This window comes from Phoxinus phoxinus, assembly GCF_949152265.1.
Source record: "Phoxinus phoxinus genome assembly, chromosome: 13".
NCBI lineage: Eukaryota > Metazoa > Chordata > Actinopteri > Cypriniformes > Leuciscidae > Phoxinus > Phoxinus phoxinus.
The window spans coordinates 4,690,088-4,705,140 of NC_136888.1; the positions used below are offsets into that span (position 1 = coordinate 4,690,088).

The following is a 15,053-nucleotide window of genomic DNA, read 5'->3' on the forward strand; positions in this document are numbered from 1 at the left end:
ATTATTTTTACAATTTTCATACTATTGGAAGTTTGGCAGATTTTGAAATGAATTCAACCTCTAAGAAACATAAAAAGATCACGTGCATTATAGCTCGCTGCCACATCACAAATGGTGAATCTATTTTTTTCTTTATATTTAAAACATTTTCAGACCTTTTTGTCTAAAACAATTGAATGGATGCTATCTTTTGAACTCTTGGCATGAAAACAAACTGAGGTTTCTACCATTCTTTCATGATTTTTCATGTTCATCACTATTTCAAAATAAAGGTCTGGACACGCCTTAGGAGTATGAAAATATTCTTGTTGCAAATTGATAAATTACGGCTCCTCTGTAATGTATTTTAAAAATCAGTCCCCAAAAATGAAAAATAGAGATTGTAAGCTTTATAGTTTGTCAAGATTAGTTTAGGTTTAGTATAGGATATTACTGTTTTAAATGGGCGTGGGTTAAATCAATAAATTCCTTTTTAAATCAATATTTTTTGTCAAATTATTGATTTATTTGGTAGGTAACCATGTAATAAGCGGGATAATGTATAGCGAGTTGGTTGTTATAGCGAATACAACTCCCTTCAGGCTCCGCCTTGCGCCAGGCTCATAATCACCCTGTCGGGAGTTGTATTCGCTATAACAACCGCCTCGCTATACATTATCCCTTACATAATGTTTTTTTGTATAAGGCAAGTTTATAAAAGCTAATTAAATGTTCTTATTTAACTAAACCCTAATACTGGCTTAATCTAAGCCCTGTATGTGAAACCAGGCCTTAGCATCAGAATTTTGAACTTGTGCAAGTTAATGTGCTAATGCGTTTGAAAATGACATACAATCTACACAAAACCCTACACCAGTGGTTTCCAAACTTATTTATCCCCTGAGGCATTTAACATCCTTCTGCGTACCCCTCTCTTCCACCTTTTCCATTAGGGGACAATATTTTCCCCCTTAAATTGATTTTCAGGTGAATTTTTCATCTTTATAAAAGCAAAGTTTTTCTAACCCTATTAAATGTGTCTGTTTTTTGGTCAAACTCCTAAAATTCCATTAATTGAATTATTAATTTTGTAAATAAAGCAACAAATTAAACTAAATCAGTATCGAGCCTTCTTTGCACTGCAGTGCCAGCTCCATCTGTATTTACACACTGTTTAATGCTGGCATGAATACAATTACAATGGCATAGATAATGTTATGAGATAAAATCAATGTCACATTTGCAATCTTGTGTGTATTCGTGAAAAATTACATTCTTGCTTGTATAATGTATAATCAACATTGAAAACAAGAACACACACGGGGGATGTTTTTGTACTGAAGAGAGTTTGAGTCTTAAATCGATCTGTGTAAAATCTGTGTCTATATTTGTTCTTCATGCTAGTACGTGCCAAATCTCCACATGCGCCACAGGGCAGTAATGAGCAGCATACTCTCAACCTATCGTATGTTCGCTGCTTGTGTGGATGCAGTCAGGTCTGTCTGAGGCCTAAAGATAAGGTCATTTGATTATATGTTTGTCCTTATACCGCACTGCCATTTTCCTGTTTTTACACTAGAGGTGGTATTTTTCCTGTTAGAAATGCATGCTCGCTTTTAATGTTATTTTAAGGTGCGTTATAAATGGCAAAACTCAACATTTTCACATATTCCTGTTTAAATAAAAAAGCACACACTCAGTAGCCATGTATTTCATCTGTTTGTCAAGGTTTATTTTAATTTGCAAGATGCAAAACAGAAAAATTAGTGCCAAATTACTTCAAAAATTCCTGAGTTCATTCCATAATTTAGCACTAACTTGGATCCACCAAATTAATTTTGATAGGATAACAAATGTAGGTGTAATACTCCTGCTGTCCGCTGTTTCCGTCTGGGATTTCAAGCCCCACCTAAAAAGAGTGACAGCAAAACCATCACAACAAGATCAAAACATGATTCATCTTTAAAGTTCTCATTAAATTACACACCGGCTATGTTTCCACTCGAAGTTGCAAATCACAGTTTGCATAACTCAGCATAAAAAATGCTGAGTTGTTTCAACCCAATTTTGGGTCAAATATGGACAATCCCAAAAGTTGTGTTAAAAATTTAATTAAAAAATGTAACCCGACGGCTGGGTTTGTCCATATTTGACCCAAAATTGTGTTGAAACAATCATGTGAGAGTTAGGAGGTGATTAAAGAAAATCATTTTAATGACAAACTTTGGCTCAGGCATTTCAGAATGACTAAAACAACATTTGAGATGGTGTAAAATGAGACAGGTCCGCTGGCTAGTCCAGTTATTCAAATCTGTTGAGTCAAATGCTGCATTCACGCCATGTTGTAATTACCGCAATTACGAGATGACAACATGTGACATTCTACATGGAGCCGGACCCTTCGGACACTAACAACACCAAAATTAATCTGCAGTGGTCAGATGGTACAGCAAATACATAGTACAAGTTGGATCTCTCAAAAAGAGTTTAAAGAGTTTACAAGTTGTAATCACGAATTCTGTAAGGAAGTGAATGCTTTTCTTATAATTACGGTAATTCTGACTTGAGCGGCCACTTGAATTTTTAGTTGCACAGCCAGTAATTTATTCATTAAATATTTCCATCGCAATTTGTGCGCATGATTTCTTACAGAATAAAAAAATGATCCACCTCATTGGAGTGTTTAAGATTGAGACAATTTAAGATTGTATTCCTTGCCGCGATATCCCAAAAATCACAAACAAATCCTTGGATGGAAACAGCTAATGTTAATGGGCAGTTCAAAAAAAAATTCACACCAAAATAACTTTTCAGTCTGTTCTTCACACAAATATAATGTAAGGATTTAGAACACTTGGAATAAAGCCATGTGGACTAAAGTTATATTATTGAGTAAGATGTTACTGTGTCATTTCATTTATCTTTGTGCTCTGTTGGAGTGGGTGCTGGTGAATATTGGATCTGCGTTCACCATCGGCCCAGGGCAGTACTTTACCAGCCCCACTCCGGACCCAAAGCCCAGCTAGTCATTCGCCTCACTGCAGAACGTACCATGTTGCTACCTCAAGCATCTGATTTTTTGGGCCTCAATGGGGTAACTGAGTCCCTAATGGTTAGAACTGTAAGATACTCTTGCACTTGAATGCTCTTCTGTAACCTTTGAAATAACCTCCATGGCCAATCCAGAAAAGAAGTATTCAATTTCCACTGGCTTTTCTGCTGCCAGATTGGGACTGGCAGAACAGACTTGTTGACAGTCTACTAATACTCTACTAACACTCTAATGAGACTTACTTATAGTCAACAGAATTTATTAAAGGGACCATCAAAATAAAATGAAACCAGATTAATAATTAAAGGGATAGTTCACCCAAAAATTAAAATTCTGTCAGTAATTACTCTCCCTCATGTTGTTCCAATCCCGTAAGACTTTCGTTCATCTTCGGAAAACAAATGAAGATATTTTTGATGAAATCTGAGAGCTGTCTCACTTCTTAAAAGTGATTAAAGACATGAATAAAATAGTCCAAGTGACTACAGCGGCTCAACCATATGTTTATCATGCGACGAGAATACTTTTTGTGCGCAAAAAACAAACAAAACTAACGACTTTATTCCACTATTCATTATATTCTTCGTGGGCCTGAGTGTGTTTGCGTACGCAGCGCGTCTGTGTTGCACGTCACCACGTAGGCTCACTATTGGCTGACGCTGGTCATGTGTGTGATGCGTGTGACATGCAACACAGACGCGCTGCGCAGATATACTACACAAACACACTCAGGCCCACGGAGAATATAATGAATAGTGGAATAAAGTCGTTAGTTTTTTTGGGGGGTTTTTTGCGCACAAAATGTATTCTCATCGCTTGATAAACATATGGTTGAGCCGCTGTAGTCACTTGGACTATTTTAACCATGTCTTTAATCACTTTTTGGGCCGGCAAGTTTCAATCCCTTAAGAAGCCTATAGGAGTGAGACAGCTCTCAGATTTCATAAAAAATATCTTCATTTGTGTTCCGAAGATGAACGAAAGTCTTACGGGGTTGGAACAACATGAGGGAGAGTAATTACTGACAGAATTTTAATTTTTGGCTGAACTGTTAAAAGCACTATATAAATGAAGATGACTTGACTTGACTTAAAGACTGAACTGTTAAAAGCTGAACTGTTGACTTGACTTAAAGGCTGAACTGTTAAAAGCGCTATATAAATGAAGATGACTTGACTTGAAGACTTAAATTAAATTGTTTTTGTTATACTCTCCTGCGTCGAGCACTCAATACAGCTGACAGATTGTGACACTTTGATGATCATTAAAAAATTTCTGCGTTCTGCCAAAAAAATTGTCAAGCAACAAACGCAATTATAATCGCAAATATTGCCTTTTATTCATTTTTGTGTGAACTAATCTTTTAACTGTGAGTGGCTTTGGAAATTGGAATTCAGGTACAGAGTGAGAGAGAGAAAAATCTTACATCTGGTTTACCGGTCACAGCCGCTGGGTCGAGGTGTTTGAATATAGAGTTGAGTTGGTGCCTAAGCTGCTTCATACTCTTCTTACTGGGCTGTAGCAAAACAGCCTGGAAACTGACCGGCAGACCGTACCTAACCAACAGCAGAGAAACTGTAATGTGTGTGTTGATCTGTTTATATTTTTGATTCATTGCTTGTTCAAGAGGTTCTTTTACCTGAGAACTGACTCAACAAATATCCGAAGAACCTTGAGATGAATCCAGGCCACAAAGATCTCACTAAAGTTCACCTTCAGCCAACACAGAAATGTTCTCTGTGGGGACAAATAAGCACCCTATTATTGTTGCATTGATTCTTGAGACAACTTTTACGTGCCATTAGTCTTGAAAATAATCATAGAATTTAATTTTTTTCCTCTTCTTTATCTGTCTTTTATCAAATTAAATCTCTCACTATCCCAAAATCACCTGAGGTTGCCAAACACAGGTGCACATGTTGAAGATATTAATCAAGATCACGGATGCAGTGGTCAATTCAGTGGTCTATTTTGTCTTAATAATCAGTGCTTAAAATTTGACTCTTCTTGTTTTTTTTATGGAATATTGCAGTATTGCAGTATGATTTACCCATGCACATATTTTTTTTAATTCATGTCATGAATAATCTTGAATCAAAATAACTTCCTCTTGCAGCAACAGCTCTTCTCTTCTTTGATGACCTGTTAACTGGCGCAAGGCTGGGCAACCTGTCACTCACATGAGATCAACCAATAGCAAACCAGTCATCCAGCCGTCCAATCAATTCCCATGGACAAAATCAAGTCCCACCCTACATTTGTTCTTGTTTTACTTACATACAGTTCCTTCTTATCCATAGCGAGACGGCTTATCTCCTGCTTTTGCTTCTCGGCCTCATCCGAATTGAATTCCCGCACTGTAAACCTGTTGGCCGACAGAGTAACAATAAGGACCAGATTGACAAAACAGGGCAAATTAGCGTGAGAACGCAATTCCAAAAAAGTGCCGATGGGAGTGGAAAGTTCTGCTGCTGATCTACTGATGACGAGCAAATTAAAGAACACAGCCAGATAATTTCCATAATGACCAACGCAACCAATAGCAGTGCAAACTACTGTCTGGTTTAAGACATGCTTTTTTGGTCATTAAATAATTGCGCAAATGCCAGAAAATGTACTAGCGCAACCTTAGTAAATCACCTTGCATGATGTCTCCTCCCATACATTTTGATTCCGGAAAGGAAACTTCTACAAATGCATGCAATAAGGTCAGCCGCAAAAATAACCATGCCCTCGTCTTTTCAGCGCTTATTTATCACTGCGTGTCTTTAGTAAATCCTGACAGTAGTTTTTGAACGCCAAAAGAGGGATTGCGCTGGCTCAAGCTTTTAGTAAATCTGTCCCTAAGGACACTCTATCTAAAATAAGTGTTACCTTTAAACTGTAATACATTTTCATTTAAATGTAATTGTCATGCAGTTAAGTGCCCGAAAACACCATTTATTAAATTATTTTATCAGGTATGTTATTTCTGTAATAAGCACTCTTTTTTTAAAAGTAGGTTATGCTACATTTTTCACAGGGCAGTGTAGTAACACTTTGACAGTATGCTTACTTGTGAATTTTGGCATGGGCTTTGAATTCACCGATGACACTCTTAAACAGTGTTACTGTGAAAATCCCTGCATCTGCATCCTCAACCAACTTCCTGTCAAACAACAGGGGCACCAGTTTTGAGCAATGAATTCTCATGACTTTTCAACAGCTTTTCCAATCATTCATGAATGCTACATAACATCTTATAGAGATTACTGGGGCAGACATCAATTTGTAATATACAAATTATTGTCATTAATATATTTAAACAATTAAAATTTATATTTTCAGGTTTCCCATTAAATATAAATTTTTCACAAACATGCATGGGGACCAACCGGCTGGAACGAGGAACAACAAACTTAGACATCGACTCATATGTCTTCTCCCATAGTGCATATGCCGTCCTATAGAGATACATATAACAATACATTCAGTAAAACTCTTGATGAGTAACACATGAGCTATCTACTCTCAGACTTCACATTGACCTGGGCACCACAACTAGCAGTGTTGTGAGATACTCTGAATTCAAAACCAAGTCCTCCTTCTTCACAATATTGGTCAATGCACGGGTCTGCAAGCTTCCCCTGGTTAGGTACAGAAGAAGCAATGGTTATTAAACTTTATTTGAATCTCACATAAACATATTTAGGTCACATTTAAAAACTACCCACTAAGCAAAATTATGTCCAAAAGACGACTTTTCAACGTCTTTGTCACAAAAGTCGGACGTTGATAAGACGTCCACTGAAGAGCCAGAATTAAAGTTTTTATGACGTCTTTTTTTGACGTGTTCTGCACGTCCGATATAGACGTTCATCGAACCTTCGAACAAGGTTAAAAACTAGTTCAAATGTGGCCATTGTGGACATATTTTCAACATCATTTATGGTCTCATTTAGACATAATCACTTTGACTATTGCTGTCAGATGATCTTAGTGAGAATTAACAGAGGTTTAGATGTTGATATTTGTTTAATTTGAAGTGTCACCATTGTGGTGATCAGTGTTTGCTTTAGTTGGGCTCTTGGTCCCCATTATTTTACTTTAGCTTTTCTATGACTGCTTTAACTGTGTGTTTGTAAAGCACAATTGTTGTGGTAGAGAACGCAAAAAATACATAAGATCAGGTATTTGCAACATATTTATGATGATGATGATGAAACCATCACTAAATAAACATAAAATTTTTGTCAGATGCTTTGGCATTCATAACCACCAACCTTATGGAACTGCAATATTGGCACCAAAAGCATTAAAATTATCACTTATTTGAAGATGTATAAAAAGCATGTGCACATGATGTTTTGAGCAAATGTGTAATGTAGTCACACACAGATATCAATATTTTGCATATGATTCACAACAATGGTGACAATTTAAAAAAAGCTTCATGCTGCAATGCATAATGGGTACCTTAATTCTCAAGCATTTTTGTTTTGATTGTCACCGTTGTTGTGATTCATATCCAAAATCTCTAAGTCTGTGTGTGACTTCATTATAAATTTGCTCAAAACCTCATGTGCACATGCTTTTGTTCTACCTTCATACAAGTGATAATTTTAATGCTATTATCACCAATATTGCAGCTTCACAAGGTTGGTGGTAATGAATTCCAAATATAAACACAAAATAAAATATTTGATGTCCATTTTGTGATGATTATGTCATCATCAACATTGAGCTGATAACACCTCATACTTTTTCTTGGCTTTCTCTGCAACAACCATTGTGTAACAAACACACAGTTACAGCAGCCGAAGAAAAGCTAAAGTAAAGGGGACCAAGAGCCCAACTAAAACAAACACTGATCACCACAATGGTGACACTTCAAATTAAACAAATATCAACATCTAAACCTCTGTTAATTCTCACTAAGATCATCTGACTGACAGCAATAGTCAAAGTGATTATGTCTACATGAGACCATAAATGATGTTGAAAATATGTCCACAATGTCCACATTTGAACTAGTTTTTAACCTTGTTCGAAGGTTCGATGAACGTCTATATCGGACGTGCAGAACACGTCAAAAACGACGTCATAAAAACTTTCATTCTGGCTCCTCAGTGGACGTCTTATCAACGTCCGACTTTTGTGACAAAGACGTTGAAAAGACGTCTTTTGGACATCATTTTGCTTAGTGGGTAAGAACCTTATTTTACTCTTTGACGTAATTGTACGGAATCCTGAAAAAGGACATATAAAAATATGAGATGGAAGGAAAAAAGTCAATGCCCTTGCAATTTTTATTTTGCTACTTCCTGAGAAACTTTACGTTTTGCGATCGAGAGTAGCATCTGTGGCTCAACCTTATGGAAATAAAAGAAAAGACAAGGCATTTCTCCTTGACACCCTAATCTTGCCCTCTGGCCTGTTCAGCAATGCAGTAAATACCGTACAGTGAATATCTTTGATGACTGGATAACCTTCAAAGCCCAAATTGCAAGGACAAAATTGTGTGCCAGATTTTCTACAGGTTTTCAGGGTGCATCTCTACTTTTCCTGCCACCTTTGGTGATTCAGGAGGTGGAGGCGTCTGATGGGCCATTCACCCCATCTTCTCTCATGAGTGAATCCTCCCTTCAGTTAGTTTAGACGCCAGTTCACTGCTTCAGGGCCTCAAACAAACCGATGCTATCGGAGAAAAAAATTCTTCTGTCAGACTTTGCGGCAGCAGTGCAACTTCTGCCCAATGTCTATCAGTGGGTCCTGAACACTATAAAAAAAAGGTTAAAAGATTCAGTTTGCTTCCCATCCACCCTGTTTCCGAGGTGTGGTAGCAATGAAGGTGTGGTAGCAATGAGGGTGTGATGGCAGATGAAAAATGTCTCAAAAAGAGCTGCATTCTCTCCTTGCAAAAGGGGCCATAGAATATGTACCCCTACCAGAGAGAGAGAGAGAGAGACAGTGCCCAAAATGTGGCAAAATGATGGTGGGCTGCATCCAAATTTAGATCTGAGGTTCCTGAACCATACTCTTCTGACATACAGGTACAAGATGCTTACCCTCAAACTCATATTGTCAGAAATCCAATTCGAGGATTGGTTTGTGACGATAGATCTAAAGGGATGCTTACTTTCACATTGAGGTTCGGACAGAATACAGAAAGTTTCTCTGGTTTGCTTTCAGGGGTGAAGCATACCAATATAGAGTTCTTCTTTTAGGCCTAGCCTTGTCCCCACGCATATTCATCTAGTGCATGGATGATGCTCTGGCACCTCTGTGAATCATCTATATAGATGCTTAGCTGATACTAGCTCAATCAGAGGAGTGTACTTTTTGGTTTCGATTCTAAATTGACATCAAGCTAGGTCAGGAGCTTTTTGTTATAGAAATTCAGAGGCTGTTAGGTATCATGGCAGCAGCAGCCAATATTATTCCTTTGGGTCTGCTGTACTGTGACCCTCATTTTCAGTTCTGGCTCAAGAGCATAGGTTTTCATCCTCTGAATCCTTAAGAGTCATGTGTCAAGAGGCTATGTGCTCTTAAACTCTGGAAGAAGCCTGGGTGCCTCAACAGGGGCCTGACACTAGGAGCATGTTGCTGTTGCGGGCTGGGGTCCGGTTCTCGATGGCCGACCAGCCCCTGGTCTATGGGGGGACCCTCATCTCTCCTGGCACATAAACTGCCTTGAGATGAGGGCAGTGTTCCTAGCTCTGAAACACTTCCTTCCAAAGCTGAGGGACTACCATGTTTTGGTTCATACGGAAAACACTTTGGCAGTCTACTACATCAATCACTAGGGCGGGCTTTGTTTGCACCCCCTTTTCAGGTAGGAGCAGCATATCTTGCTCTGGCCGGGAGAAAAGTTCCTTTCTCTGAGAGTAATTTATATTCTGAGGCATATAAACTAGTGATGAGTTCATTGCGTCTGTCACGTGACAAATGAACAAAATAAATGATGTTCCCTGTAAATTATTTTTGACTGCATTATAATGATTTCTTAATTCAGAATATGATCAAGATTGCGTAGGTGGATGTGTTCGGGGAATTTGCCTGTTAAAAGGGTAAAATTTAAAGTCCCTTAAAGCTAGAGTAGGTAATGTTGGAGAGCTAGCCAGATTTGAAAGTGGCACCTCTTCTAAGCTCCGCCCCCTCCTGTCAGTGCTCCGTCCAAAGCTACGCCCCCCCACAAACATGAACGCGCATCCACATTTGGAGTCAGCTGCATGTACCTACCAGACCAGTGATGCGCGGGTTGATCCAAAATGAGCGGGTGCCTGCGCCCGCGGTTACGAGTCAAAAATATTTTTAATGATATTCGGGTCGCGGTCGGTCGGGTCGTTTACCTTTGTAATTTATATAGTAGGCTACTAGACACAATGTTCTATGAAATACATAGGTCTACACTTTATTGTCTGAATGCGCGAGGATGACGCACGAGCAGTCTGCAGAGATGACAGTGGGAAATCCTTATTTACCTTTTGAATGTTGAGCGCGTTATTAACTTTTGAATAAAAGCTGACGCGGGACAAAATGCCCGATTTCCCAACGCGTTGAACTGAGCAATGCCATTGTGCCATTTTAATAGGCTACTTTTAAACGCATATAGCTCAGTAATGTCAGTTTTATGTATTTGCTGAGAGGGGGCGGGGGGGATTTTTGTTGGGAAAGTCCGGGGAGAGAAGCACACTTCGGTTAGACTGGATAAACACATGCAGCATCTTAATTGTTAAGAAAATTAAACGAAATAAATGAATAAATCAAGCCTTTATTACAAAACACTAGGCTATATCATACAGCATTCTGAAAAATGCGCACCCCTAGTTCCTCCGTCTATGGCCCATGACGAGCATTTACTAGCTACTTTAAAAAACGCGGGTCAGGAACAATATTTTCTTTCTTTTTTTTTGCGGTCCGAGTTGCGGGCGGGTTAGTTGAAAACGTCGGTCGGGTGCGGGTTGTTTATACATTGACCCGCGCATCACTGCTGTGCACGCAGTGGTGCTCGGGCACGAGACATGAAGGCATCTGATTGGTTCTTTACATTCGCACCGAATGGCAGTGATTGGTCAGAGTTTTTACTGTCCTACAGCCGCTACAGAGGTCAGATTTGTTTCATTCCTTTTTCTGAACACATAATGTATTGACTACTATCAGAATGGAAGGACCATTTCACCCAGTATAAAAAAAAATGTGTCTGAACAGGATTACCAACCCTACCTTTAAATGAACTAAATGACTCGAAAAAAGATTTGATCATTTTGATGAGTCAGTAAAATGATCCGAACTTCCCATCACTAACATAAACATGGGGGCAGACATCCTGTCTACCAGGACCGCCAGGACTGAGTTCACCTCCTTCTAGTTGCTCTTTTCTGGCCGGTTTGCAGACCTAGTGTCTACCCTGGACGGCATCCTCTTGGAGATCGTGATCCGAAACAGATCTTCTCTCTCAAGTGCAGGATACACTGAAACAATCCTCAATTCTAGAGCTCCTTCTACTAGGAAGTTGTATGCCCGAAATGGCAACTCTTTGTAACATTGTGTGAACAACATGAGGTTAATACAGTTACCTGCCCGATTGGTCCAGTGCTGGAGTTTCATGATCGTCTCTCAGCAGGGTTGGCTCCGGCTACCTTACATTTATAATGTTACATATTCACTGTTATATGTCTTACAGCCACTATTCCCGTTAGCCACATGCCTTTGGTTGGGAGGGACAACATGGTGTCTCTGTTCTTGTGTGTTGCCAGACAGTTGAGGCAACTCTGCCGGTAGCAAGTTCCCTCCCGCACTGGATTACTGAAGCCATCACCCTCTCCTATGAGGCATGTAATGGCTTCGCCTCTAGGGGTTAGGGCCCACTCCACTAGGAGTACAGCGTCCTCGAAAGCTCTTGCTGGGTTCACCTTTACAGGATGTTTGTGCTAGGGCAGGCTGGTCCTCCCTGCACACGTTCATCAGGTTCTTCAGTTTGGATGCAGATTTAACCCCAGGATCTTTAGTCATTCAGGGTTGACCCAAAAGCAAATCCCCTTTTAAACCAAAAGTGAAATGAATAAAGCCTGTTTTATGCTTCTGCGTCGAATCGACGGCGTACCCCCGCAGACCGGGGATCAGATTATACATAATTTCCGCAGTGTAGCTTTTCCGGTTTCCCCCTCCCGCTATACCGCCATTTTTAATACCGTTTGTTTTAACGACGTCTTCTTTTTCCTTTGCGATTAAACATTTGTAATAAAATAATTTGTTGATCAACGTCGATTAGCTCCAGCTGCAACTACACTCTCTCTCTTTCGCTCGCCATTGTCGGAAATGAAAAAGCGGAACCGGTGCAAGGAACCAAAACAAACTAGCAAAGAGATTCGCGAACCATACCCCCCCCCCCCCCCCCCCCCCTCCCCCCTAGCGTTATGGCAGGGAAATGCACCGCGATGCAACGCAACCCGACGCAGAACCATAAAACGGCCACGACGCCGTAGGAGTGAAGGCGTAGCTACGCCGTGGAGTTGACACAGAAGCATGATGAGGCCTTAAGCCTCTGCGGCTCACACAGCTTCAACGCAAAATACGTAACCCGAGACATATTCCTCCAATCTCATTTTTCCTATCACTATATCCTTTTTGTTAAAATAAACGTAATGAATCATGAAAACAATGCAAAAAAGTAATAAAAATAGACATTATTAAACAATATTTTTGTATGTTCCCATATAAAATGCCCTATTTCTAGATATGAAAACTCACTCATTTTTCCGCTCAAAGCTTTGAATGCTGGCTTTAAGGTGACTGTAAGCAGCCCTGCGTGATTTCAACTCAGTGTCCACCTGCGAAACTTGCTAACACACAACCACCCATACAGACAAACATTTATCCGATAGGACATAAATATAGAAACAAATAGTTGTTATTGTTTAAATCATGCTTTATATAAGGTGTATACTTTGGAGATGATCTCAGTTAGGGTCTTTAGAGGCTGTGCAGTTGGGTATTTGGCTCTGTCCCACTGAAATCTGGTCACATATGTTGCCAAGTCCATTGAAACATCAGGAAACACTGAATCAGAAAGTAAACAGTAAACCACAAAATATATTAAAGGAATAATCTTGGATAAATGCATCTGAAACGAAGGTCTGTTTCACACTACACACTCTAGCAATGTGTAAGCAAATCAGCAGCATAATTACAACCATCAGGCAGACAAAGTGATTTTTGACTAACTATACCGAATATGTCCCTTTTAATCATTTTTGTTGAATAACATTTACACACAACTGGTCATTAATCTACACAGTGTAGCTATAATCCACGAAGTGTAGCTATGAACTTGTTAAATCTTCATGCACTGTCTTTAAGTACACATAAGTTGCCTTCTACTTCATTAATATTATATTATCTGCAAGGACAGACTTAAAAAAAAACTAAAATTGTATGACTATACAAGTGCATATTCAAATCAATTAAGCAAACTTATTTCACAAGGGCTGAAATATATGCTTATAACTTTACACAGACAAGGTTAGTATGCTAATATTACGTTTATAATACAAGCACAGAAAGTTAACTCGCAAATGTCAGTGTACCTTGTACGGTCTGGCAGTACGATTTCAATGGTGACCGTCGACCTTTCTGGTTAGTCTTGTGCTCTGGTGAGAATACAGAAAAAACACCGTAAAATATATATTTTTATTTTAGTCAAATAAACTTAAACTTAAATTTGTTTACTTAATATCTAGGTAAACAAATGATGTTCTTGTCCAATATTTTTGAATTCACAAAATAAAAATAAAGTTTTATCTCAACTTTTGGAATATAAGTAACATTCAAAAAAGCCCAAAATTATATGATTACAGTCTTTTTACAGTGAAGTACTACAGACAATTTTGATTAATTGTCCAAAATGTTTTTATAATATTGCAAGGCAGAGAGAAGCCCTTCCATCAGGCCATGTTTCTGTAATATGTAACTTGATCTACATGTGACTATGGCCTGGCTCAGAGGGGGTGGCCTTGTGCTAATGAACTCTTCTCTGCTTTCTCATGGAACAGGTTTCGCCGTTACAGAGCCCGTGTTCTCCGCATGCACTCACCTCCATTGGCCAGCATGCTCTCCAGGAGTTTTCCACTGAACTCTTCCATCACCTCACCCAAACTCTGAGACGTCTGACGCATCACACTGTGTTATGGTGCAAGAGAAATTAAGAGTAAATTGTTGGTTACTTTGTAATAAGGGTCTATACTTTAACATTAGTTAAGGCACAAGGTATCATGAATTAGCATGTTATACAGCATTTATCAATATTGTTATTTTATAAACGGTTGTGATGAGTGAAGTGTGCTAAATTGTATTGAAAGTGTACATGTAGTGTACTTTTTTTGTAACAAAACTTTCTGATAATATAATTTTAACAAAATAAAAGGCCACTTAAGTGAATGTTCTTAACACACTTACTCTTTTTAAAAATTCACAAATTAAAATGTCAAAAAGTTTTTACTTAAAGTACATTTTAAATAATTATGTTTTAGTAATCTTTTGTCATGCTTTAAACTTCATAATTATTTTAACTGTAGTGTACTATTCAATATTACATTTAAAGTGATTAACAGGTAAAGCATTTTTAATTTACTAAGCAACTTCTTCATTACAAATATGTAATTACAAATAAATGTCAGCATAAAAATGTCAATAGAAATTACATTAAAGTACATTTTAGTTTATTAATTTAAACTATATTTTATAAGTTAATTTATAAATGAAATGCTTCACTTTAACCATATTTCACAGACAAGTAATTATGAAATGATATATAAATATGTACTTAAGTCCTTCTTAAAAATTATCTAAAGTTAAAACTTATTGTATTTAATTAAATAAAATTTATTAAAATTAAACTATAATATTTTAATTTAATGGAAATTAACATAAAAATGAACTGAATGCAAACATTCAGTTTGCACTTAAGTATATATTTTTGAAAGAATATGAAATAAGTTCTATGTTTTAAAAATATTATTTAAAAAATCAGATATCATAAATG

General features: G+C 38.1%; 1 protein-coding gene across 1 annotated transcript in view; it reads right to left on the reverse strand.

Moving 5' to 3' along the window:
• Positions 1-1,772: 1,772 nt before the first annotated feature.
• atp6v1c2 (ATPase H+ transporting V1 subunit C2) overlaps positions 1,773-15,053 on the reverse strand; it is a gene marked incomplete at its 5' end in the record, with an annotated part of 36,585 nt that continues 23,304 nt past the window's right edge. The window contains 11 exons of the mRNA XM_079633016.1: positions 1,773-1,888; positions 4,458-4,587; positions 4,671-4,768; positions 5,309-5,396; positions 6,087-6,179; positions 6,406-6,474; positions 6,559-6,657; positions 12,764-12,855; positions 12,960-13,072; positions 13,600-13,662; positions 14,106-14,191. Of these exons, the coding sequence (XP_079489142.1) occupies positions 1,793-1,888; positions 4,458-4,587; positions 4,671-4,768; positions 5,309-5,396; positions 6,087-6,179; positions 6,406-6,474; positions 6,559-6,657; positions 12,764-12,855; positions 12,960-13,072; positions 13,600-13,662; positions 14,106-14,191 (1,027 nt within the window). The 3' untranslated portion in view covers positions 1,773-1,792. The remainder of the gene's footprint in view (positions 1,889-4,457; positions 4,588-4,670; positions 4,769-5,308; positions 5,397-6,086; positions 6,180-6,405; positions 6,475-6,558; positions 6,658-12,763; positions 12,856-12,959; positions 13,073-13,599; positions 13,663-14,105; positions 14,192-15,053) is intronic.